The sequence below is a fragment of the Pseudopodoces humilis genome, chromosome 6 (assembly GCF_049639895.1).
Source record: "Pseudopodoces humilis isolate 2021_Gansu_Grassland_sample_001 chromosome 6, ASM4963989v1, whole genome shotgun sequence".
Classification (NCBI taxonomy): Eukaryota; Metazoa; Chordata; class Aves; order Passeriformes; family Paridae; genus Pseudopodoces; species Pseudopodoces humilis.
This window is the reverse complement of record NC_142205.1, coordinates 11990306-12014160: the sequence shown is the minus strand read 5'-3', so window position 1 is coordinate 12014160 and position 23855 is coordinate 11990306. Positions and strand designations below refer to the sequence as shown.

Genomic DNA, 23855 nt, shown 5'->3' with positions numbered 1-23855 from the left:
ATTTATACAACACGTGAGTATATAAGGTGTGTGTGAGAATTAATTTACTGCAAAGGTTTAGTTGGCCTTAACTAAGGACCTGATCAAATTCAGCAATGGCACTAATGTGCATCTTCAGTGTAGGACCAGACATAAGCAACCAAAGAATATTTTACATCAATCCTTGCTGTTATGAGGGTTAGTGGCCAGTGTGGCAATTTTACCCTTGAACCGAGCTCCTCAGGAATGGCTTCTGCCATGTGTGACTCTGCCTGTGCTGGAAAGCAGCAGGGGAAGCTTTATTTTACACTTCATTTTTAGTTACTTTTCCAGCTACCACCCTCATTTCCACCTGTTCCCTAAGCATGTTACATCCGCTAAGCACACCCACTAAATATCAAATCAATTGTATAAAAGAGTATCTCAAAGGAAATGTGAAGAGCAGGGGGAGCAGATTGCAGAACTTTGTCATATCAGAGTTAAGTCATACTGTCAGTCTAAGAAAACAACAGGTAACACATGGCTGGCATTGTGTGTTCCCGATGAAATCACATTACACTCAGACTACAAGTGATCTTCTTAAATGTGGGATTTTTTAAAATTTAAGTTTATTTGGAAGTAAACAGAAGCCTAGACATGTTTGCTTAAACTTTGTGTAAAAAAAAATAAATAAAAAATGTTAGGCTTTCCAAGGCAAGGAAATAATGATACCAGGACATTTTTTGTGTGGGGATTAAAAAAACTCAGCAGGTAGTGTCCAAGAATATTTAACTGACATTTACAAGAATGAAGGCTCCCCATGATCTCTTGCGAACTTGGAACTTGTGAAAATCAACAAGGTAATTTATATGAATAACTGAAGTTTAAATTTAATCTCCTACTTTGAATATGTAGCTTGTTTAATTGGGATTTTAAGGAGAAGCTATTCAAAGTACCATATAGGGACCTTGACTTACTTGAAGAGCTCGAAAATAATAATTATTTCTAAAAAATGTTCACCATCAAAACAACAGCAACATTTACACGTAAGCTTACAGTTCGCTTCCTGGCCAGAAGCCTTCAACATACGTGGCAGAAATGCTGGTAAATGCAATAGCAGTAACTCGAGGGCATTTAGATAAAATCGGTTACCGGGTAACCGCCCTTTTTCCCCATTCCCTTCGCTCCGGTACCGAGAAACCCCGCGCTAGGGGGAAGGTCCGGGACAGTACCGCGGCTGCCTCACACCGACCCTGCCGCCCTACACGGCTGGAGCGGGGCTGGACCCGCACCCCGGCCCCGCCGGCCTCCGCCCGCCTCACCCGGCACCGCCATTTTGCAGCTGCCGAAGCCCGCCCGCGTCCCGACACCGCTCCGACCCCACGGGTGGGCAGCAATCCCCCGCAGCTGCCACTGCGCACAGGATACTACGCCCGGTACTACTGCCCTGCCCGCCCCTTTCCCCATCGGCCCTGCGTGACGGCGACGGCCACCGCCTCCGCCTCCTGCTGTCAGCCCCGCCCGGCCCCGGCGGGGCCTCGCCGGAGCCCGCCCCGAGAGCGGAGATCGGTGAGTGGCAGCGGAGAGGGAAGGGGGCCGCGGCCGATGGGCGGGGCAGCACCGCCCCCCCATGGCTGCGGGCTGCCGGCGGAGCCCCACTCGGCGTCCGGCCGCCCGCGGAGCAGCGGGGACGTTCGTCATCGTGGGTGTCCGGTGCTGACTTCGCCCGGCCGGGCGCGGTGAGCGTCTGGGGCGGGACCCCGCGCAGGACGGCCCGAGCTGCCGGCCCCCTCGCGTCCCCCGCTGGGGCTCCCTGGCCTTCCGGAGAGGCAGGGCCGTCCGGGCACTCTCGGACCTCGCGGGGAGCGAGGCCGAGCCAACTCCAGTGCTCCCGACTGGGAGCGGCTGGCGGCGGTGGGTGCGGAGTCACCGCCGTGGGTGCGGAGTCACCGCCGTGGGTGCGGAGGTACCGCCTGCTGGCTTGTGAACAGCCCGGAGGAAAAGTTGGTGGTGCCCTTTGTAGGAGAAGCGCAGAGTAGCTTTTGGGACGGGAATGTTTTTTGCGAGCTGGCTGAGAGCGAGGTGAGCTCCCGCTCGCGTCTGTGCTGGAGAGGCACCGGTGCTGCCCGTTCTGGAAGGAGCCGGACCCGTCCGTGCCGCGCATCCCCCGCGGGGCGTCTCGGGCGCGGCCTGGCCGCGCTCGGCGTGCCTCTTAGAAAGCGCTAAGGTCAAGTTAAAAGTGGAGGCACAGTAACTTTTGTGATTGTATAATGGTTAAAAATACTCATGCTGGTTTACCGGGAAGGTATTTTAATCTCTGTGTTTTCCGAGGACTGTTTGAAGGTTGAACTGAACTGTGTTGGTTTATTTATAACTTGATGTAGAAATATAATACAGAAACGTATTTACGTGTATCAGTAAAATGTTTTCTGGTTTAGGGAAGCTTAGTCTTGGCAGCCAAGTTGTCAAATTACAAGTAATGTGTTTGGCAATGGCGGCGTTGCTTGAACTCTTAGCACCCTGTCGTGATTTTAACATCCTTTGAGTGGAAAAAGTTGTTGGTTAAGTTGTGTCTGTGGTTTTGGCTACACTACTTTCATCTTTACAAAGACATCTTCAGGTCGATATTCTGAACTAATTCTGTATTTATACAGAATTTAAAAATATTTTTTATTGCCAGAAATATTCTACAATGCTTTTTGCAAATTGCTTAACTTCAGGGAACTTGTTTTAAGCACCAAGAGTTACTATGTGTTACGCTGTAGTAGTATATGCATACCTTGCTACTTTTGTCTTGTGAAAGCTAAACTTTCAGTAGGCAGTTTTATGCAAGTTTACTTATTTAGGGAACTTTCTACTACAGAGAAGAGATTCCCCTCTTATTTTTGACAGGGCTTATAGCTAAAAGACCCTCTCATGTAAGGCCTTTCCCTCCCTGCCGTCTGTGAATAATTTTTTTATTTTTTAAAACAGGACATAAAGGTATTTAAAGTAAGTTTATTTTGAATCATGGACATTTAAGTTGGTAATGTCTAAAAACAGCATCCTTGGTGGTGTTCCTCCTCTGATTCCCCATGCAGAGTTCTACATCTCCTCTTTTGCCTTCTTATCATTATTGTCTTTCTCTGTCTCCTGGCATCTCCTTAGGTGATGACAATTAACCAGGCCTTTAATATTAAATGAATTTTTCTATTATTATAGACCTGCCCATAAAAAGTTAGGGGCTTGTCTGTATTTTTAAGCATGTACAAGCAGAACATTAAATTCAAAGAAGAAATTTATATGCAGCATTTACAGGATTGATTACTAGTTTTAACATTTGTTTACACTTGAAACCCAGTTATTATTAGTTGGGAAAAAAGCAGTCACTGTTCTGGCACAATGCTGTATATATGGTCAGACTCGGCTATAGCTGCTCATGCTTGGAATTACTCAAGAATATATAAATAAATCTTGAAGTTGCTGTCAGCCTTCTTGCTGTTTTCTAGGCTTTTTGTTTACCTACTTACATTCAAATTTTTATTCAGTTTTACATTGTAACCCTGCTTTCTGATAATTAATCATTATTTTCTTCTTTGGCAGCTAAAATGAATTCTGATCCTGATCCCGCCTCAGGTCCCTCTCACCCGCAGCAGCATCTTGGAAGGTCTCAGCTAAATGCTGCTCCTGTGGACCATAGTGAGAGCAGTCAGAGACCCAGAACATCTTCTGCAGATTCTGCAACTTCTTCAGTTCCTGGCTACTCCCGTAGCAGGGAGAAAACAGAAAGAAAGGGTAAGTATGAAAGTAATTCTTATGCAAAATGAACCTACATTAAACATTGGGAGATTGTTGTGTGTATATGTATTCTAAACTCTGTTTAAAGATACTGTAAAGTAGGAAAATAAATTTCTCCAATTTCTTTTAACCTGTTGTTGTGGAAGAGTCTTTACTTCAGCTTTCTTTGTGCACATTTTCTAGTTTTCCTATATAATTTTTCAGGTCTGTAGAAAGCAATAGGAAAGAACTTTATTTTAAAAATTGGTAGGGAGCTTTAATTAAATTTAGCACAATAATGTTGCAGTATAATTTCTTTATTTGGCTATAACTGTAGCTTTAATATGAGTTCTAATGTGGATGCATAAGATATTACTGTAATGTAGACTGAGGGAATAATAAGCTGGTACATGAAGCAAAAATTTGAGTTAATAGGAAGAGTAAGATAAGAATTTGGATTCACAGTCATGATACACTATGAAAGGCGGAATGATGGGGTTCTTTTCCCCTGCTTGCTCTGAAAGCATTGAGTTTCAAAGATGGTGGAAACAGATGGAATGGGAGAAAAGTTCTGTGTGAATTTTAGAACAAAAAATACCTGGCTCCTGTATTCACCTTCTGAGTTCCAGTTTTAATTCTGTTTGTAATCTAACACTTGTGCAAGATGGTCTTGTGCTCAAGGTCTAGCAAAAACTCCTGCTCTTTAACTTTCTTTAAGACTGGACTTCAGATTGTAAAGCTGCTTATGTACATGCCCTTATAATCACAAATATGAGTCTCTCTATTGAACGTAATATGGCTATCCAAGAGTTTCAGATTAGTAAATGTGTGACTGTGTGGCACATACCAGGTGCAACTGAGCTCTGCACGTAGTTCAGGCCAATATTATGGCTATGTCAGCAAATCAATTGTTTGCATCTAATTCAAAATTGACTGTTGGAACCTTCTGGGTTCCCTGTTCCCAATAAAGGAGAATTTTTTTTGGATACCTGAATTTCTGCATGCCTTAGTGTTCAGTACCAATTTTGTCATCTAGCCCACCTGTAAAAGAATTGGGAGATTATGGAGATTTGACACGTCTAACATTACCTACATGATTGCTAATTTAGAGTCAGTGCTAACAGATATGTTTTCTTTCTTCGTTTTCCAGTTTCTTAGTATGCTTCAACAGGGAAAGAATAGCAACTGTAATAGGAATATGGTATGAAGTTATCTTGGGCTTAGTTATACTATGAGTTGAAAAAGCAATATATAAGTTTCTGTTGTTGGTGCCCACATTCACACAAGATTCTGGAAATCAACACAAGCTATTAGTGGTGTTTTGCACATAGGTTCTGTCAGCTATTCTTTTATAGCTACTTTGGAGATTTTCTTATTCTACACAAATGTTGGACTTTTAAAATCACACTGATTTTTATCTTAGTTCTCTTTACAGTCCTGTGTATTTGCTAATGATCCGTACTGATGCAGCATCGTATTAGAGATGCTGCTTACTTATGCTCCTATAAAAAAGGGCTTTTGAGCATTGATGTATTTTCTTTTTCAGTTGTGACTCATTCCTGATGGCTTTAAGTCTCTTCCCATTAAAATATTATGGGTGCCTGGTGCCACTATCATTGCCCTTCCCATGCCCTTCTTAATATACAGCAGTATGCAGCAGAATACTTCTTAATATACTTCTTAATGTAGCAGAATGAGCTACCATTGCCATAGTGTCTTGCTGGAGTCTCTAACAACCAAGATTTTAGTGGATTTAGATAGAAAATATCTTCAATTACACATAATACAGTATTTTCTTATATGGCTGTTTTAGAGTTACGCTGTTTGTCATAGTGCTAAGTTTCTAGAACTGAAAACTTTATTAAAAGACAAGAAGTTCTGGTCTAGGGAACTTCAAAATGGACATTAAAAATGGACATTTTAGTAGGACTTTAGAAAGAAGTGCAAATAAAAATACAAATTCAAAGATGTACATGTGAAAATAAATAAAAATGTTTCCAAGGAACACCTTGGAATCACTGGAGCCCTTACCAATAAATAACATTTGAGTTTCTCATAGGTCTAGGAGAAGTGAAGGATTTGAAATCTCAGCCAGGGCATGTTGTGGTTTGATTGTATGAAAGGAAATATGCTCCAAACCAGATATTCTGGGAAGGGCTGCTCTGACTTCCTTCTTGGAAGATTAAGAAGTCAGGTAATTTTCAATAGTCACTATGATCATGACTAACTCAGAGATGGGGAAGAGGACAGAAAAGTACAAGAAGAGGACACGCTGATATACAGAAAGCTGTCTCAAACCTTACTAAATGCGGAGAACATTGCTCTTTAATGATGACTTAAATATCTTGCTCAAATTTAAGTTACTGTTACAAATCTAAGTTTGTATACTTTTAATAATTCACCTATGATTTCTGTTTGAGAAGGGGAAATGTACTATGTAGATCTCAATTATCTGGAAAGGCATTTTCAGCTCAGGGCTATCTACCGTGTGCCCTTCACCCACAGAAGGTCACTGGTGTCCTGGGCTGCAATATTGAAACATTGCCCAACAGGTGGAAGGAGATCCTTCCCCTCCAGTCCACACTGGAGTGCTTCACCCAGTTCTGGACTACCCAGTACATGAGAGACACGGAGAGAGTTCAGCAGAGGGCCACAGAGATGATGAATGAGCTGCAGCATCTCTCCTGTGGGAGACAGCTGAGAGAGCTGGGGCTATTCAGCCTGGGGGAGAGAAGGCTCGGGGGTCTATCAATGTGCCTAAATAGCTGAAGGTAGGGTGCAAAAAGGATGGAGGCATGATCTTTCCAGTAGTCCCCAGCACAAGGACCAGAGGCAGCTGGCACAAACAAGAGGTCCCTTTGTCCATCAGTGAGCACTTTTTTTTTACTGTGAGGGTGACTGAGCACTGGCACAGGTTGGCCAGAGAGGTGATGGTGTCTCCTTCCTTTGAGATACTCAAAAACTATGTGGACATGGTCACTTAGTGTGAGCAGAGGAGTTGAAACAGGTGACTTCCAGCAGTCCTTTCTAACCTCAATCATTTTGCTAATTCTTGTAATATTCTTGACACCATATCTGTATTTCTGATCTGTGCTTTTTATTCCATTTTTTTTTTTAATATACACTGTGTTTAAGGCTGCAGCATCAATGTGAATGTTAAGTAATTTGTTTCCTGGAAGCACAGATCACATCATCTATTCCTGCAGCATTATTCATATCTTGTAGTATAATCCAGCAAATTAATGAATGCCTTGGCTCTGACTCAGTAAAGCACTTAAACACACCTAAATATCCTCAGCGGCACAGGTGATTCCTTTGGATCAAACTCTTATACTGCCATTTTTTTTCTTAGCAATTTCTCAGGCTCTATTCTGCTAATGTCATTAGGTAGTAATGTAACTATCATTAGATAGTGTTTATGTTATTCCTTGAATAATTTCTTTTACAATGGGAGATAACAGTGTTGAGAATTTATTGAGCAAATTGAATCTGGATTTAATGAAAAAAAATAATCATTAGGATAATTCATAGATTCAGGTTTTGTTGTGTTACAAAAGGAGGACATTCCTATTTCTGCCCAAAACTCTTGCATTCTGCTTATGTATAGTTTTGATTTTCCATTCCTTGTGTATGTAGGAATGGAGTGAATATCAATACATCAGATTTCATGTTTAAAAATAAATGAGAAAAAAAAAAAGGTGCTCTTTCAAGGATGTTCGTGGACAGGGAGCTTATTAGTGAGCAAAGCATATACACTACTAATTAGGGCTCCTGAAATTTTAAAGCCATGGAGTCATCAGTATCCACAAAAGCAATTATGGGAGAGTTTGTGTACAGCAGGGAAAACCAGTGTCTGCTTGCTAGTGAAGTCTTTTAAAACAGACTAAGACTCTCATCTCATAAAACACTTTTATGCATCTCAGGTGCACAGGCCCCTCAGTTTCTGGTCCAGGTGCTACATACCCCTTTCTGTTTTCTGTGTTTCATCCACTCTGTAGAATCTCCTTCCTTCAGATGCAGCCTTAAACGTGAAACAACAGAAGCTTGGATGAGAGCTCTGGAGGTCCCAACACCAAATTCTCCAAGTAGGCTTAAAAACATCATTCTTGCTAGGGAAACCATTTCCTCTCCTTACACACAGAGCAGAGCTGGAAGAAAGCACTTTCAGTACGGTGACTTAGTTAGCATATGAGTACCTGTAGTAGTGCTGCTATTAATGCTTTTTGAAAGAGATGCCTGGGTCTGCAGTCAAGGTAAGTGCCCTGTATTGCTGAATGAGAAAGTAGATCTTTGTGTCCCAGGAGATTGGGATTTTGATTCAGATGAAAGGAAAGCAGAATTGAGAGAAACTTCACAATAAGGTGGTGATCAGATACTTGACTGTGATGTCTGGATTCAAACAACTGCTTCAGTTCAGCCACAGTGATAACTTGAACCAGATGACTCTCACCCCAGGTGGATGTTCATTGTGCTGCAGGTTATCTGGAAGAGTGACTATTTCTTGTGATGCTTAAGTACATTCAAACATGTAAAGTGACTTTCTTAAAAATTGACTATCTGCCAGTCAGCAGGTACAAGAGGTCATGCTAGGATACTAGAGAAACTGGGGAGAAGGTGGTAATTTTTCACTTGTGCATGAAACAGATTATTACTGGTTTATTACATCATCATAGCCAGTAAGGTTGCAAAGGAGAAATTGCAAAGCTAAGTTGCAGTGCTTGAAGAAAGGTCTATTTGGTTAAGGAACTAGTTGGGGTTTTCTGTCCATGGTTTTGCTGTAATCTCTTGTTGTAGTCTTGAGAACACATTTGAAACTGTTTGTACAGAGAGCTTTGCAGACAGAAATCAATTTCTTATATTTTGTTTGTAGAACTACAGAGTTCTGTGTGTACTTAGGTTATGAGTTTTTTGTACATCTAGGAAGAGAATTATTTTATTAATTGACTGACTTCAAATTTATAAATAGTAAAAAAATTTTTTAAACAGTTTACAGTGCATTGCAACAATTTACAACAGTGTGTCTCCAAGACATTGCTAAATGATAGCTAACAAATAGGGAACCTCTCTAATGTACAAATATTTTTCCAAGCATTACCCTCTTCTACTTAAGGTTACAAAGAACCTTTGCTTCAAAGCTCTATTTTAGCACTTCTGCATCTTTACTTTTTGGCAGTTAGCTATTTCAGCCTAACTCTTGAGGCAAAGTGAAGTGTTTGTGCAAAGCTTGAAGAAATCTCAGAAAAAAACCTTTGATTATTTGAAGGGGAGGATTATGCCTTGAAGTATTAATTACTTAACAATTTATCTGTCAGTTTATTAATGCCCTTCAAACTTTACCTTTAAATACTCAGGCTCCTAGAAAGCTCATTTGCCAGGCATTGCTGTGGGAGAGAAAGGATTCTATCCAAACAAAAGTTAATGACTGCATTTTTGATAAAATTTTGGGACATCATCATTGTTGTTGCAGAACAATGGAAAAGGGCTTTTTTGTATCTGCTGCTATTCTCAGTAACATGCTGGTATTTTTACCCTATAAGGGAGGAGAATTGAACACCCATTTATTTGAGGAAACATTCTCCATCTTTCCCACTTCCACCATTTGAAATACATAAATGGGGTTTTTGGCTGATAACAAAGATACTATCACTGCTATCAATTTTTTATATTCACATGATAAACCAGATTATGGAAGGTGCCCTAGCTCAGTCATCATTATTTTCCAGGTGGATCAATTTCCTAATCTGTTTATGATAACAAAATTTCTAGCATAGTCCCAGGGTGCTGGAAGAAAGAAGGGTAGAACGGGAAGAGCTATACTCATATTAGTGAATTATGTAATGAAATGGGAGTTGCCTATAAATTCTTTGGTGCAAAGGATTTGATATTCTTTTTATGAAAATTTAAAAATTTAATTCTAATGGCTATCAATTATAAAAAATCTTTCAATTCAGTTTCTTTCAGAAGAGATACAGTGTGTTCCACTGTGCAAACAAATCCCTGTTACAGTGCAGTAATCAAGGAGAGACTTGGAGCTGTTGCTTCTCACAGCAGCAGCCTCACTTCATTGTAAAAGTTGGAAGATGAGTCTGGGAACAGTAAACTGAAGTAAAGCTAATCCTTTGATTAGAAGTGCTTACTTAAGCCACTGGATTTGTGGATTTGCTAAAAAGTTGGAATGTTCCTTTTTTAAGGGCCCCTCTGTTTTGACAGCAAATGAAGTGCTGGAGTGTCAGTGTGGTGAAGTGCTCAAACTGCAGAATTGCTGAAATTTCATGTGCATTGTGCAGGTTGTTATGATAACTTTCCATCTGCACCTACAAAAATATGTGGGCTTGGTAAGCTCTATGGTCTCAAATTCTCATATTGTTTTGGAACTTCAGATTTATGTTGGATTTATCCCAGGTCATCCATAAAGGATTCATTGAGAGATGCCTGCATAGAAAAAGCAGCAGGACTGGCTCATAAGTTACATGTGAAATTACTTTAATGACTTTAAAAGATCATCGTACAGTAATAGCTATGCTAGAAAAATACAAATTTTAGGAATGGTTTTTCCTCCACTTTCAAAATTGATAGTCTATAATATCACTCTTTGTTTTCCACCTACATGTTTTTTTTGTTTTTTTATTGTTTTCCTGACAATTTATGTTCGTTTTGTGGGGGCACAGAAGTTGTTCCCATTTCAATTTAATGCTATTTGATGACTTGTGGTTGTGGTGTGACTAAGACTATTACCATATCTACAAATGCAATGCTCCCCTCAGAGAAAGCAGAGTTGAGTCCTAGACTTGAACAGCTCTGTAAACAAATGTTATTCCCTTCCTGCCCGTCACACCTTTTAAAATAGAATGCCTGCTAAAGTCTGAATGTGTAAGAACTCTGAATTGTTCTTGGGACAAATAGGATCATCTTAAGATCTGACCATGGAGGTTAAAGGCATAAAATAAAAACATGCTATGTACTCTTAATTGTACCAAGCCCTTACTATGCAGATAAGAATTCAGGAGGCTTCTGAATGGATGAAAGGATTTAGCACTCATGGATGAGAAGCTAAGCATCTAAAGTTACTAAAACCTTTTTTCAAATCTTTGATGTTTGTTGAGCGAAGGATTTCTTCTTCTCCAGTCAGTTCCTCTGTGTCATTGTATTTGATATGTACAAATCATGTTTATTACATGACACTCAATGCCAGCTTTTAAGTGAAATGTCAGTCTTTCCAGAAACTTTACTCCTACATAGTTACTGCACACAATACCACTGCGCTTTTGGAACTTGTGGAAAGTGAATAGGAGGATTTCTCTGGCTGGCTTTCTTGAACACTGAATGCTCAACAGTACCATCCAGTGACACAGAAAAGCTGTTTGAACCTGCATTTATTGTTACAAAATGTACAGATCAGCTTTTCTGAAAATTAAGTATTCTACCTGTGGAGGAAGGAGAGAGATCTGACATCTTTCTCTTAGGAGATGAGCCTGCACAGCATCCTCTAAAAAAGAAATTATTTTTATTTTGCATTAATTGTGTGTGCCTTTACTCCTAAGGGTGTCTGAGATTCTAGAAAGCTTGTTTCATAGTGAAAATAAAGTCTGCAGTAAAAAGCTGTATGTTGTTCCCTGAAACTGTTGAATTTGTTTGATTTTTTTTTTTATTAGCTTAGCAGATTTGTGCTTACAGAAAGAACTTCTCCTATGTAAAATCTAGTGTAACACTATCAGAGTTAACAACATGTACTTCCAAAAGGAACAGGATCTATTATCTGGGATGCAACTCCAAAAGAAATACCTTCTAGGCAGATTCTGCACAAAATGTGTTGCTCTGCTGTTTTGGTTGATATCCATAGGCAGGCACCCCCCTGAGCTTTTATTTTCCTACTTTTTCATGATTATCTATTGCTTGACAGATGGGCTTTGATTATTTACTTTGGATGTGCATGCATTCTTGTTGCCTGTTTCCTATCCCATGTTATAAAATTTCCTTCATACTAGCAAATGAGCTATTACAGAAAATCCACCACAAAAGGATTGCCTATAGCTAGTATATTTAATTTGTGAAAATTGTTAAAGCAAGTTCATTTACTCTTTTAACATAAAATAACTGCTTCATGTTTACAGCAGTGTATTTTTCTGTTGGTTCAGTCATGTTTGGGTTTTGTTGTTGTTTTTTGCTTTCTGTTTTTTTTAGTACTGTAGTAAGACCAGATGATAACAATACAATCCTGACATAGTTTTGAACAGTGTAGTAAGACCTCTACTGACTTAATGAGAAGCTATAACATTTTCTGACTGTACTATAGCAAAGGTGAATATTGGATAAATAGAGAACAGGACTGATGGAAACTGAGGTATAGGAGAAGGATTCCCTTTCAACAGTCATCTGAGAATCCCATTCAGTCATGGGGAGCTGAAAGATGTCAGTTCCTCAAAGTACTCAGCAAATACAGAGATTTTGCAGGTGGGTTGTCTTCAGCAGCTGCATGCTTGGTTTGTAAGAAACCAAATTATGCTTTTTCTTGTAGTCCCTTTTAGGTTATTTCTGTCAAAGGCATTGGAATCTAGGGAACAGAACACATTTCAGAGCTGTTGAGTACAAACTGAGGATGAAAAATTAGTATTAAAAACTGAATGTCTTCCAGGAAGCTGATGGTCTTTGTAAATATTTAGGTAATCGTTAAGGTGATGTAGGTCCTTTGGTGCACCAGCCTAAATTCTTTTGGCACAGGATTCAAAGCATGTTTTTGACCTTTTACTGGCTATTTCTTTTTCATTCTAATCTAGTGCTGGGTCATAGAGCTGCATTTTAGTTTTTTCTCTGATGAAAGCTGTGGTAAAGACTGCATTTGTGATTCTAAACTTAATTGTAGAACAGTTAGAACCTATCTGGAAGTACTAGTTTGAGCACTTTTATTAATACTAAGAATGGGATAAGCTTTGCATGTTGCACTTCAGAGGCATATTTGTATGGAAATTCCTAGACATAAAAAAAAAGGTTAAATAAAAATCCAGCTTCAAGTCTGTCATAATGGAAGTCATAGAAGAGATTTTTTTCAAATACTAATAATTCTATATTGTATATATATTTTCTGTGCCATGTCAGTCTCCGCCTACACATTCATTTGTTCATGTTACCTTGTGGAGCATGGTGGGAGGGGTGGAGTTTAGCAGTGAATATAGTTTATTCATACTATTATCCTCTCACAGTAGAAGCAGGTAATATTCCTTGTAATTTAGACAGTACTCCCTTTCAATTACAGGAAAACCTTCTTGCTAAAGCAATAAAGTGATGTATGCCTGAAGCTCCAAATACAGTGCTGTGCAATGTGGCAAAGTTCAGTTCAGATATCAATGCTCTTCATGGTTTATAGAGAATTTGTTCATATGTGGGAGATCTAATGTCAAAGAAGACATTCTTCACTCCCTGCTCCCACCCCAGTAATTTAGCTGGTAGAAATGCCTGGGGATGAAATCTTGTTCCATACTACTCCATCAAACGTCTCAATTACTCTTGTCAGTTAATAACGTGACACTGAGGGAGATGCCTGACATCCTGTGACTTCTTGTAAGTAGAAAACCCACTTAAGTAGTGAGCTTCTGGAATAAAGCTAATGGAAACATGAAGTGCAGTTTTTCTTCCTCTGGATGCCATCCAGCTTTTTCTTATACCTGAATTAACCTGTGTGTTCCAGTTTAGGAAGGCTCAGAGAATTTCTTAATACTCAGTGCTAATACTTGAGATTGGTGACAGGCTTTTTCAGGTTCAATATTCTTGTTACCTTTCTCATGAGAAACATTTACATTGTTATTTACAGCATGCCTGTTAGAGCCAGGGGGCTTTTTCTAAACACGGTGCTAGTACTGTCCTTCCTTTATTTTATTAAGAATGTTCTTTAGCTGCTTGTAGCCTAGACATTTTTGAAAAGCCTTTTTAAACATGTAGAAATATTTGACATTATACTTTTAATCCGTTCATGTAGTTTAGTTTTTGTGTCTCTTTATAGTCTATTTACCCTCTCCATTTCATTCTCCTCAGTTTCTCCCCCAGGTTATAAAGCTCTGATAATAGTGTCGTATTAGCACTGAGCTGTGTTTTTCTTAAAACACTGTTACAACTCTAAGGTGTTACGCTGAGTGATAATAGTTCAGAGCTTATTGCTGTATGTGCAATGATAAAGTGCCTTCGTGGTTTGCTGCATTTCATCTAGCCTTTTATCACTTGATTGTCCCAGTGAGGATGGCTGCCACAAACCTTTAGGTCCCCTGATTTCAGGGCAGCGTGGCTGAAAAGTAAATAGGAGCGGGAACGATGGTTAGCATCAGGAAAATAACACTTTAATAAGGAATAAAAGAAAATAGGGATGATGCCCAAGAGCCGAACAACAATAACCAGGGAGAGCTTTGTGGGGGTGACCAACCAAACACGAGAACAAAGGAAGGCACAAGGATATATAACCTTAGGGGATGAACATTCTAGCAGCCTAACCATATAGGGAGCAACGTTACCCAGTCTGTAACTTATTTAACAGAATAACAGAGGGGTTAGGCTGGGGGAAAGGCTTATAACTCAAATGAAAGATTCCCATGGCTTCAGATAGATAGGTGGCTCTTCAGCAGCAATAGTTGGCTGGCTCGTGTCCCCAGCCAGGCTGAGCTCCATACTTAATTAGTCATTAAATCCTTCTGCTGGTTTTGCTTAAGTTTTTTGGTGTTGTTTTTTTCCTGAATAACACAGAATCACTGACAGATTTTGGCACCTTGGTATGAGCCCTTTTTTCTTTCATTCACATATAAATGTATTGAATGATTTAGGCCTTAATTTATATCCCTGTGTGTTTAAATTGATAATCTTTCCCCTGGCAGAATGAAAACTGTGTTTTTCTAATTGTCATATTCTGTTTCTTAATTTCTCACTTTTCTGTGTAGCCTGCATTCTAATTTGTTTAGAGGACTTACGTGAGAAGCCTTACTTCCTATCTTTAGGGATGTAAATATGAGCTGGATCCAATCTGTCCAATCCAGTGTATCTTTTTTTCTTAATTACAAAAAAAAAGGGGGTTGTATTTTTTTTTTTTGTATACTCCTTAGCTGGAGGAACTACTCAACATATGAAGTTATGTATTAAATGTATTTAAGATCATATCCTGTTTTTGAATGTATAATTTTCTGGGATGTAGTTGAGGTTATTATTGTTGCTTTCTGGCCTTTTTGCTGCTTGGTCTTTTGTCAGTGTGTCTTAGTCACATTTATTTAAGCAAAAGATTAAGGAAACTACATTAAAAACTCTATACCTAAAACTAAAATTTGCAAGATCATTTGGAAGACTGCCTACTTAGCTTTGCTTGGCTCACTTTGCTGGGCCACCTTGATAAAAATTTTCACCTGCATCAACTGTTAGATCTTCTCATGGAATAGTGAGAATGGTATGTATTTTTTCTAGGTGTGTGCTCAGTGAACTTGGAGGTGTGTTCCCACTGGGTAGGACTGAACATAATATTTTGCTCTGCATATGCTTAGCTGTTCCTGACTGTTTTCAGTCACTTCAGGAATACTTCCTGTACTATAAAATGGGAAGGCTAATCCAGAAATCTTGTTTTGTATCCTGTCATCTTGGATCCTTTATTCTCCCCAGCACATGGGTTTTATCCTCCTCCTACTGCACATTCCTGTCACTTCTTTTTTGGAGCGCAAATGAATGCATGAAGTCTTGATCGCATAGTGTGTGTGCCATACCAGTTTCCTTCATACTCTTAGTGGGTGTTGCTTAATGCATTAATCTTTTGTTCAGTACAGTTTCCAAGGGCTTTAATATTCACTTGTAAAACCTGTAATTTCTTTTAAACTTACATATTTTGTATGAATGCTTCATTGTTGTTTTCTGTCTGAGAAAGTGCTTTCAGTTTTCCTTTTATCCTGTTCTCACTAGGTTTTCACCTTTTCACTGAAAACACTTAGAAGTCCCTAGCTTGTGTTTGTTTTAAAAATTATTTGTTGTGCATGATCGTATGACTGTCATGGGGCCAGCTTCCAATAACTGTGTGAACAAATAAAATCTGAAGATCAAAAGGCACAAGAAATTGTGATCTTTTAAAATATCTTTTTTTTTCCTTTGTTATTCCCTGTTCATGCTCTTTGTCCTCTTGCTTAATCTGAAATTCAGGTGCTGTAGCTGTGACCTAAGAAGAAAGTTGTGTGCACCTGACCAGGGGTGATATTAGCCGGCAAGGGGCTAAAACTGCCTTGAGCTGAGTAAACCCACTGCTGAGAGCTTTAATGTGTTTGTGTTGGTAGGAAAGTAAATCTACAAACACTTCTATTATTCAGCATGCACTCTATTGATCCTTTCTGCCTGAAATAACTTTAGTAGATTTTTTTGAAGGGAGGCAGTGATTCCTAGTGGTTAGAATAGCACTGAGAAAATTGAGGGTGTTCTATGTGATGGGTGTGTGCATGTTGATCCACTTTGTGTGCATATATACACAACTAAAAATCTTCCTTTATGTGAAAAGATTATTGCGTGCCTTTGAAGATTTCAGAATTCCAGAATGAAAGTGTCATACGCAATGTCACTTAAAATGCTGAAGTTTTGGAAGCAGCGTTTGTCTAAAATGTGTGTAAAACATTTTTGCTAAATATGTGATCAGACACTTTGCAACAAGTCAGCCAACTACAGTGATACTCACATGATGTGATTCAGTTGTGTATGTTAAGGGTATTAAAATGGTTGGGAATCTATTGTATCTATTACTGATTTGTGCTGGAACACTGGGAAGGAAATCTTGTGAAAAAAGTTTACTTTGTCTTTAAAGTTGAACATATTTTTTTTAACATATTTCTTACCAAGATTGTGTAAATTCACAATCTTCAAATTCACAATTCATACAAATTCACTTGTATGAATGTTGAAGAGTTTGTTGGGTTTTGGTTTTCAGTATAGTTCAAAGATGAGGTTTAGCTATGTTATTTAATCTTTAACCTATAATGGCATTTTTCTTTCATAATTTAAAATTTTAAGCATTGGTTTCTTACAATCTCACTTAGACTAATCCTCTACTGTGGATTGACTGCCTTTTTATCAATTTAATGGCTAAATTTCAGAGGTAAGGGGCAATAATTGCATCCTAGCAAAGTACTTGAGAAACCAAAGTGTTTCCTTTTTAAATATTTCCTATTTTTGATCAGAACCTAACAGAAGTAGTAAAAGTGCCTGCCTGTGACAGAATGAATGCTAAATTCCCATTTGAGCTTATAGCAACAAAGCTGGAATCCTACTTTATATGGCCAGTGTGCCAAGTAATGTGTAAAGCTTCAAAAAGTAAGTAGCTGTGTTTAGTTTTTATCAGCCTGTGTGCAACTTCCCTACATAAACACTTGTGTTTAGACTTTTATATTCTGAGTGTTTTCCCTGGAGGTGTAAAACATACTTTTTACTAGGAAAACAGAAATTACTCTATAGTCATGTTTGGCCAGCACTATTGAAGTCTATCACTTAATAAAAGGCAGTTTTAGCTTGGTCTTCTGAATGCTGTATGACTGTGAGATGTATACAGGTCTTTATGTAACAACCTGTTTTGTTGTAATGAGTGTTTTTTAAAAAATGCTTTCATAAAATGGGTTTTTAGAGACAACTTTAACCTGTTCAAAGAAAAGCCTATATATCAAAAATGGATATTTTTGTGGGCCTTCAAAAGTTTAAATGCTTTCTGAAGTATGATGACATAAATGCAGCCAAGTCAGAAATGCATCTGCATCGTACTTTGCAGATCACAAATAATTTTTTTTCTTTTTTTTTAGTGAAACTGGGAAAAATTAAAGCAGTGTAATTTCATATCTTAAACCTAAGACTTTATCACACAGAATAAAAAAAGCAAAACCACTAAAATTTTATTAATAACATTATTGTTGCAACACCTATTAACTAATTTTGTTGAATGATCTGTCTCTGGGAAGGGAGAATTAACTATGTTGGGAACTGAATTACAGAGCAGTTTGATGAACTAAGCTTTACACATTCTTGAGGTTCTTGGTGGCAGAGTTGGAACTACAGCAAATATTAAGTACTAACCACACTTCTACACCCCTGGTCTTAATTTCTTTTGTGAATGCTAGGTGCTATCTTAAACTTCTGTACTTTCTCTTGCCTGCTTGCATTTGAATGACTGTGGTATTTGTGAGCCTTGGATAACTGATAGACTTCATTGGCTTGTATTAACACACTTGACACAAAACAGCTAGAAAAGTCTATTTTAATTGTCATAAAAGATACATGAAGTATTGCAAGATGAGTGTTCCTGTCTTTTGGAAATTTTTATATTCAAGACAGAGTAAAATTTGACATTAAAAAGGCACAAGTTTTTAGCAAAGCTGGAAAATAAAGCTTCCACTGACAGCATTTCCATTGCAATACTCATATGTGGGAGGAATACACATCAAGATATTTTCTGACTAAAAACACACTTAAGAACAAGGGTGATAAGTTACAGTCATCAATTCTTATGGTATTGTTATGGGGGATGGGTATACTCCTGTGTAGTTGTTTGTTCAATGTTGAGCTGAATTGAAAGAATGTGTTGGCCATCCTTGTTTCAAAACACACCTTGATTGTGTTTTGGACCTTGTACCTTCAGAGACTGACCTGTATACCTTGTGAAAAAAGTAGATTGATAATGGCTGCCATGAGTCATTTCATGCTTGACCTGTTTAATTATCCTCATGGTTATCTTTTAAGCAAAGGAAAAATATTGCTGGTTACAAGAACTGTATATACTAAGATACTCTAAATTTTATCTCCACAACCTGTTCTTCCACCTTTACCCTACAACTACAGAAACAACCTACAGGCATATTTTCAATTAACTATCTGTTATTTATATTCATAGATCACATGTGCAAGTACATAGAATTGATAACTGGGTGGGAGGGATTGGGCAGTAGGTTGAAAATAACTGCAGAAAGTGTTTCTTTCCCCTGGCAGTCAGCTCTTCTAGCACAAACATTTCAACAAGTTTACTGCAATAACACCATTTTTTTTTTCTCATTGAAGGAGGTAGTTCACCATAAGCCTGCACGTTTTTAATTTTGCTTTTTTTCTTCCCCCATCTTTGCAAATACCATTATGTACATGTTAATCTGCAGTGTAATACAATAAAGTAACTATAACCTGGTGTTGTAAAATATACCCATTTTGTTTCTTCAGTTTCCTATTGAAGTACATTTTCTTATCTAACACATTCTCCTGAGCAAGAAGAGCTGAAAGGGGTCAGAGCTGTGCAATGCTCTTGTGTGTGCCAAGTGGAGGCACACATAAGGATGGAAAGGAAGAGACTTTGATATATAAGCTGCCAGAGAACTGCCTTTCTTATCAGGTTTCTTATCAGTTTAGCAAACTGCTTTCTGTAGTTTGTTGTTTTTCTTCTGTGTGTAAATTCCCCTTAAATAATTAACACTGACTTATGAATGGTGCCTCCTATATTATCCAGAGCATCACTGAAATATCTGTGGTGTTCTCAACGTGTAGAAAATCCTGAACAGAAAAAACAAAAGGCATTCCTAATTTTGATGCAGAAGGGCTTAATGAATTTGAAAGCACAGGAGGAAAAGGAGAAGTACTACCTTGCCCAGCTTGTTTCATTTGAGTAGTGTAGGTAGATAAATACTTCACTTCTTTGAAACAATATGCACTTCCCCTGTAACTTCGTGTTTATTGTTAGCAGAGAGCCCCTGAATGATGTTTGCTGGTGTTAATGGTGCCAGCTGGAAAACAGGCTTCTGAGTTGTTTAGAGTTAAATTATGTTGGTTATATATCAGGGCAAGGAGATTAGGTAGTTAATTTTGCTGGGATGCTGTTTGCCTATTTTACAATAATATTTCTACAGCTTTTTGAAAAGACTAAGTACTAAATTAAAATTATTTTTCATTATGTACCTTTTTTAGCCAGACAACATGTTATAATCTGGCATTAGAACTTTTCCAAGTGGAACTTGGCAGACAAAACTGTGGCATGGTGAGGAAGAAATCTTACTTCATGGTTTGCTCTTATTAAATACATCCATTTTAATGAAAGTGTTGGCTTGTGTAGCCTGTTCTTTTTGAAAATGGTCCCAGTGCCAGGGATGTTAAAGAATGTAAGTAACCCTGTTCCTCGGGAGATCATGTGGAATGGGGTTTATTTCTTCCTTCCTGCCATCTTCTGAAGAAGAGCTGATAGTGCCGGGCCCCTCAGCTGGCAGGGCTGCTGAGCAGCTTCTCGCATTGCTGCTGCCCCACTCAGGTAGGCACTGTAACTTGGAGTGGATGCCTGAAAGTCAGGTCCCTACACCTGGAAACTGCTTCCGAAGCACACTTGGCATGCTGCCACTGCCCTCAGGATGTAGATACAAAGTGTCACAGGGTGTTTGTGTGTGGTAATGGGTCTACCTTTCTAAGTATAATTTTAGATTGATTGGTTAGTAAAGCTGTAGCGCTGAGTCAGTGGTCAGTTGTCTGTTCTTACCCAACTTAAAACATACAAGTTGTATTTTTTTTTTCTTTAAAATTTTTCCTAACTAATATATGAGAAGTCATCTCATAGAAGAGTAGCAGTCCTGACCTTCATCAGCTTTGATATTAACTAATTATTTATTCATCAAGTAGCATGCAGCATGATGTTGTTTATAAACACTGGGTATCAGAGAAAGCTCTTGAGTTTTTCTTTAGGATTGACTGGTGGAGCAGTATGATGCTTTTGAAGAAAACCAATTGTTTAAGTCTGTATATGTTCAGTAGATGAGAAAAGAAAAATATAAGGTGGAGTGTGGAGTAAAATGAAAAAAACCCAAGGTTTAGCAGGTGTAAATGTTGTTAGTTTCTGTATGCTCCAGAGACTGAGGGACTGAGCTTTCAAATAGACTGTTTTAAAGGCTGATTATTTTTTCAAAATCCTAGAAAAGGTTTCAGTGATAAATAAAGAGATTGACAGGTGGAAGACTGAAGTGATATCAAGAAAAGAATAGTAATAGTACAAAAGCTGACATGTTCCACATGTGCTCATATTTTTTGTAATGAATATTCTGTTGAGAAATTAATTTTGTGGAAGTAAATGAGAAACTGTAAACTGTGGCATCCTGTGGCGTGTACCGAATAACAAGGGTAAATATGCTGAAATACAGTACTGAGATGGAGAGTCAATATTGTAATAAGTTAATTCCCACTGTTCTTGCAAAACCCTTGTGTTGGATTTTTTAGTCATGGTCATTTAATTCTTCAACCACATACAGCAATGATTTTTAAAATACTTAAAACTATTGCTAGTAAATAATTTTCTTTATCTAATTTATAGAGGGCATGAAAGAAGAAGCTGAAGTGCTCTTTGAAGAACTTCTTGAGAGGGCCAAAGCTGGAGAGCCAAAAGCACAAACAGAGGTAATTTTATATGGTTTTTGTCTGGTCTTGTTTGCTCTTAATTCCAAAAATAGCACTGCCTGCTGCAGAATTATTATCTCTTTCTCAGCTGAACTGTGTCTGTTTAGATGCTAAACTATTCAAAGAAAGGTGATGCCATATATTGAGAAATACATTGAGAAATGCTGCTTCCTTGAGAGTGAGTGGCTTCAGGTCCAACTTTTTAGCAAGGAAAAGGTACAGAACTGATTTTGCTTTTCTTCTTTTTAAAGCAGCATGTGTGGAGCTGTGCAGATAGGGACTGCTGAATGCTAATGGTTCTACACTACAGTGTATAAAAATATACCAGGGCTCTTAGGCTGCACTCTGGAGCACCATTGAGGTGCTTTAGCAGGGACAGAGGTTGGTTGCTGATATTTTCCTCATATACCATTTCTCTGTTGAATTACACATTTTAGAAAAGAAGCCCCTCATTTATTGAAATTAGCTGTGTTTACTTATTTAATGGCAGATAAAATTGAATTAATAATATCAGTTCTGTCCTGCATTTGTTAGCACTTCAGGTTTTCCCTTAGGTTTTAGAAAAATTATACCAGTTTTCCACTGCATTCCATCACTTGGTGTAGTGGTATAAATAGCTTAAAATTGTATAGAAGGGTTTTAATTTGTGTTAAACTTGGTTAGTGTTTTACTTGAGCATTCTTTTCCAAATTCAGCTTTGATGCCAAATAGGAGTGGTTGCAGTCTCCTACACGCTCATTGGTTTGGATTTTTTCCCAAGGAAATCAACACTCCTATTGTAAATAAAAATCAGAGGTAGGGATGGGAAAGTAATTCTTTTAAAGCTAGCAAAAAAAAAAAAAATGGCAGTGCTTGTTCCCTATTCCATCTCAACTTGTTTGAGGGGCAGGCTGACCTTGGAGTTGTAACCTGAGATAGTAACAAATTCCTCACTTTGAAACAGCTGGTAGCTTTGTGGAGGATGAAAGATTATCCTTGAGGGAATCATTGCTGTAAATTCATCTTTTGGCTCTATTCCTCCACACAGAAGAAAGCAAAGTCCATAATATTCTTTCAGGATATAATTTCCAATTGAGTACGAATACTCAGAAATACTAAGTCTGTGATGCATACATATGTATAAAAATTATGGGGATTTTTCTCCTTTGCTATTAATTCCACCTTTATCTCTTTAACTGTGTACATTTTCTATTCATACAAAATAATAGGATTCTTATAATAAAAAGATACAGCATACAATTTTGCTTCAGTGTGCACGCAGGATGAATTGACTGCCTGAACTGGAGCCCAAAATACAGTAATTTCTTCTTCATGTAGTCACATTTCGTGTTACTTGTGGAGAGAGAATCAGCTTTTTGTTTTTAAATCCTGAAAATAAATATATTTCTTCTCTATGGTTGAATACATTCCTTTAGAATCAATTACAAAATTGTATTTTTATTTCTCACATTTGTAGGAGTATGAATAAGAAGCTGAGATGCCACTTTTATGCTGTTTGTTAACAATTACAAAGTCAAACACTAGAAATCAGCTGGTTCAATGGCTTGCAGTTATTTTATTATTCTGTGTTTATTCAAAAATAATTCTGCAATGACTACGGAAATAAATGCACTCTGAGTGGCTGTCAACATGTATTACTCTAACTTAAACATATGTACTTTTAAATCGAGAAATAACTGTATGGCAGTTACAGAATGAAACACCCACAGCTGGAATTCTGTAATGGAGAAAAGGCAGTTCTGTGTCTTTAAACAGGGGATGTCTGCAAGGGGACTGCTTGACATTACCAACCCACTTAGCAAAGCCAGAGATGGGAACAGTCTATAGACAAGTACAGGGTGAGGGTCTGTGTTAAGATGTTACCAAATATGGCTTTATTTCACACTTCTAGCTCATGGGAAAGAGAGAATCCCAGGCTGCTTAAATGACAGATTTGAGGTTAACACCTTTTCCTATCCATTTTTCTTCCTTTGACTGCTACAGGCCAGAGCTTTGCAGCCATTTTCAGGTGGTTTGATGTAGGAACTTTGCTGTTAAAACCACAGACAAGCCAAAAAGCAATTGAGTCATAAAACAGGCTATGCTATCATTTTGCTTGTGCGGTAGTCTTTTGTGCTATGACTAGTCCCATGATCTGTTAGTTGATGTTGCAATATGTGTTTCTGTGTCCAAGAGAGCCTTAGAAACTTAAGAGCTGTGTGATTAAATGCTGCTACTCTTTAAGCTTTGCTCAAAATCTCAACGGCTATAAATATAAACATGCTTAGGAAACAGCTGTTCCTGTCAGATGGATGTTATTTGCCATGTAATTTGTTCAAGCAATTCCTTTCTGAAATAAATAGCTGTAGGTACATCTGCAGTTGAGTGATAGATTACCATGCAATTGCTGAAATATTTTATTTTTTATTGTCTCATAACCTCTGTTCTTGGTGTGCACTTCCCGTGGAACTCCGGCATGACTTTGTAATCAGTGTTTGGGTTATCTAGTCAAATTTTCTCCTTATCTCTGTATGGTTTTGGATAGCTTCACTGTATGTGCTATGGATTTAATGTCTACCCAATAACTCTCTGTGTGGAAGTTCTTGAAGTGCTCACTGAAGTATATGAAATCAGTTAAATGGCTGGAGAATTACCCTTTACTGGTTAAGAAAGGCCTTTCTGATTATAACAGTGCATTTAATCTGCATAAGGGTAATGTGATTTATTAATCTTTCAACAGCATTTCTTTAGTCAGCTTTAGTGGCAGTAAC

General features: G+C 38.3%; 1 protein-coding gene across 2 annotated transcripts in view; it reads left to right on the top strand.

Moving 5' to 3' along the window:
* The first annotated feature begins 1539 nt into the window (after positions 1-1539).
* Positions 1540-23855, top strand: part of WFS1 (wolframin ER transmembrane glycoprotein) — a 33310-nt gene continuing 10994 nt past the window's right edge. The window contains exons 1-3 of one of the 2 annotated variants that reach the window (XM_005517851.3): positions 1540-1697; positions 3541-3732; positions 21023-21105. In XM_005517851.3, the coding sequence (XP_005517908.1) occupies positions 3546-3732; positions 21023-21105 (270 nt within the window). In that variant the 5' untranslated portion in view covers positions 1540-1697; positions 3541-3545. Of the gene's footprint in view, positions 1698-1779; positions 2041-3540; positions 3733-21022; positions 21106-23855 lie in introns of those variants that run through there. The other variant, XM_014263198.2, reaches the window with a different exon arrangement.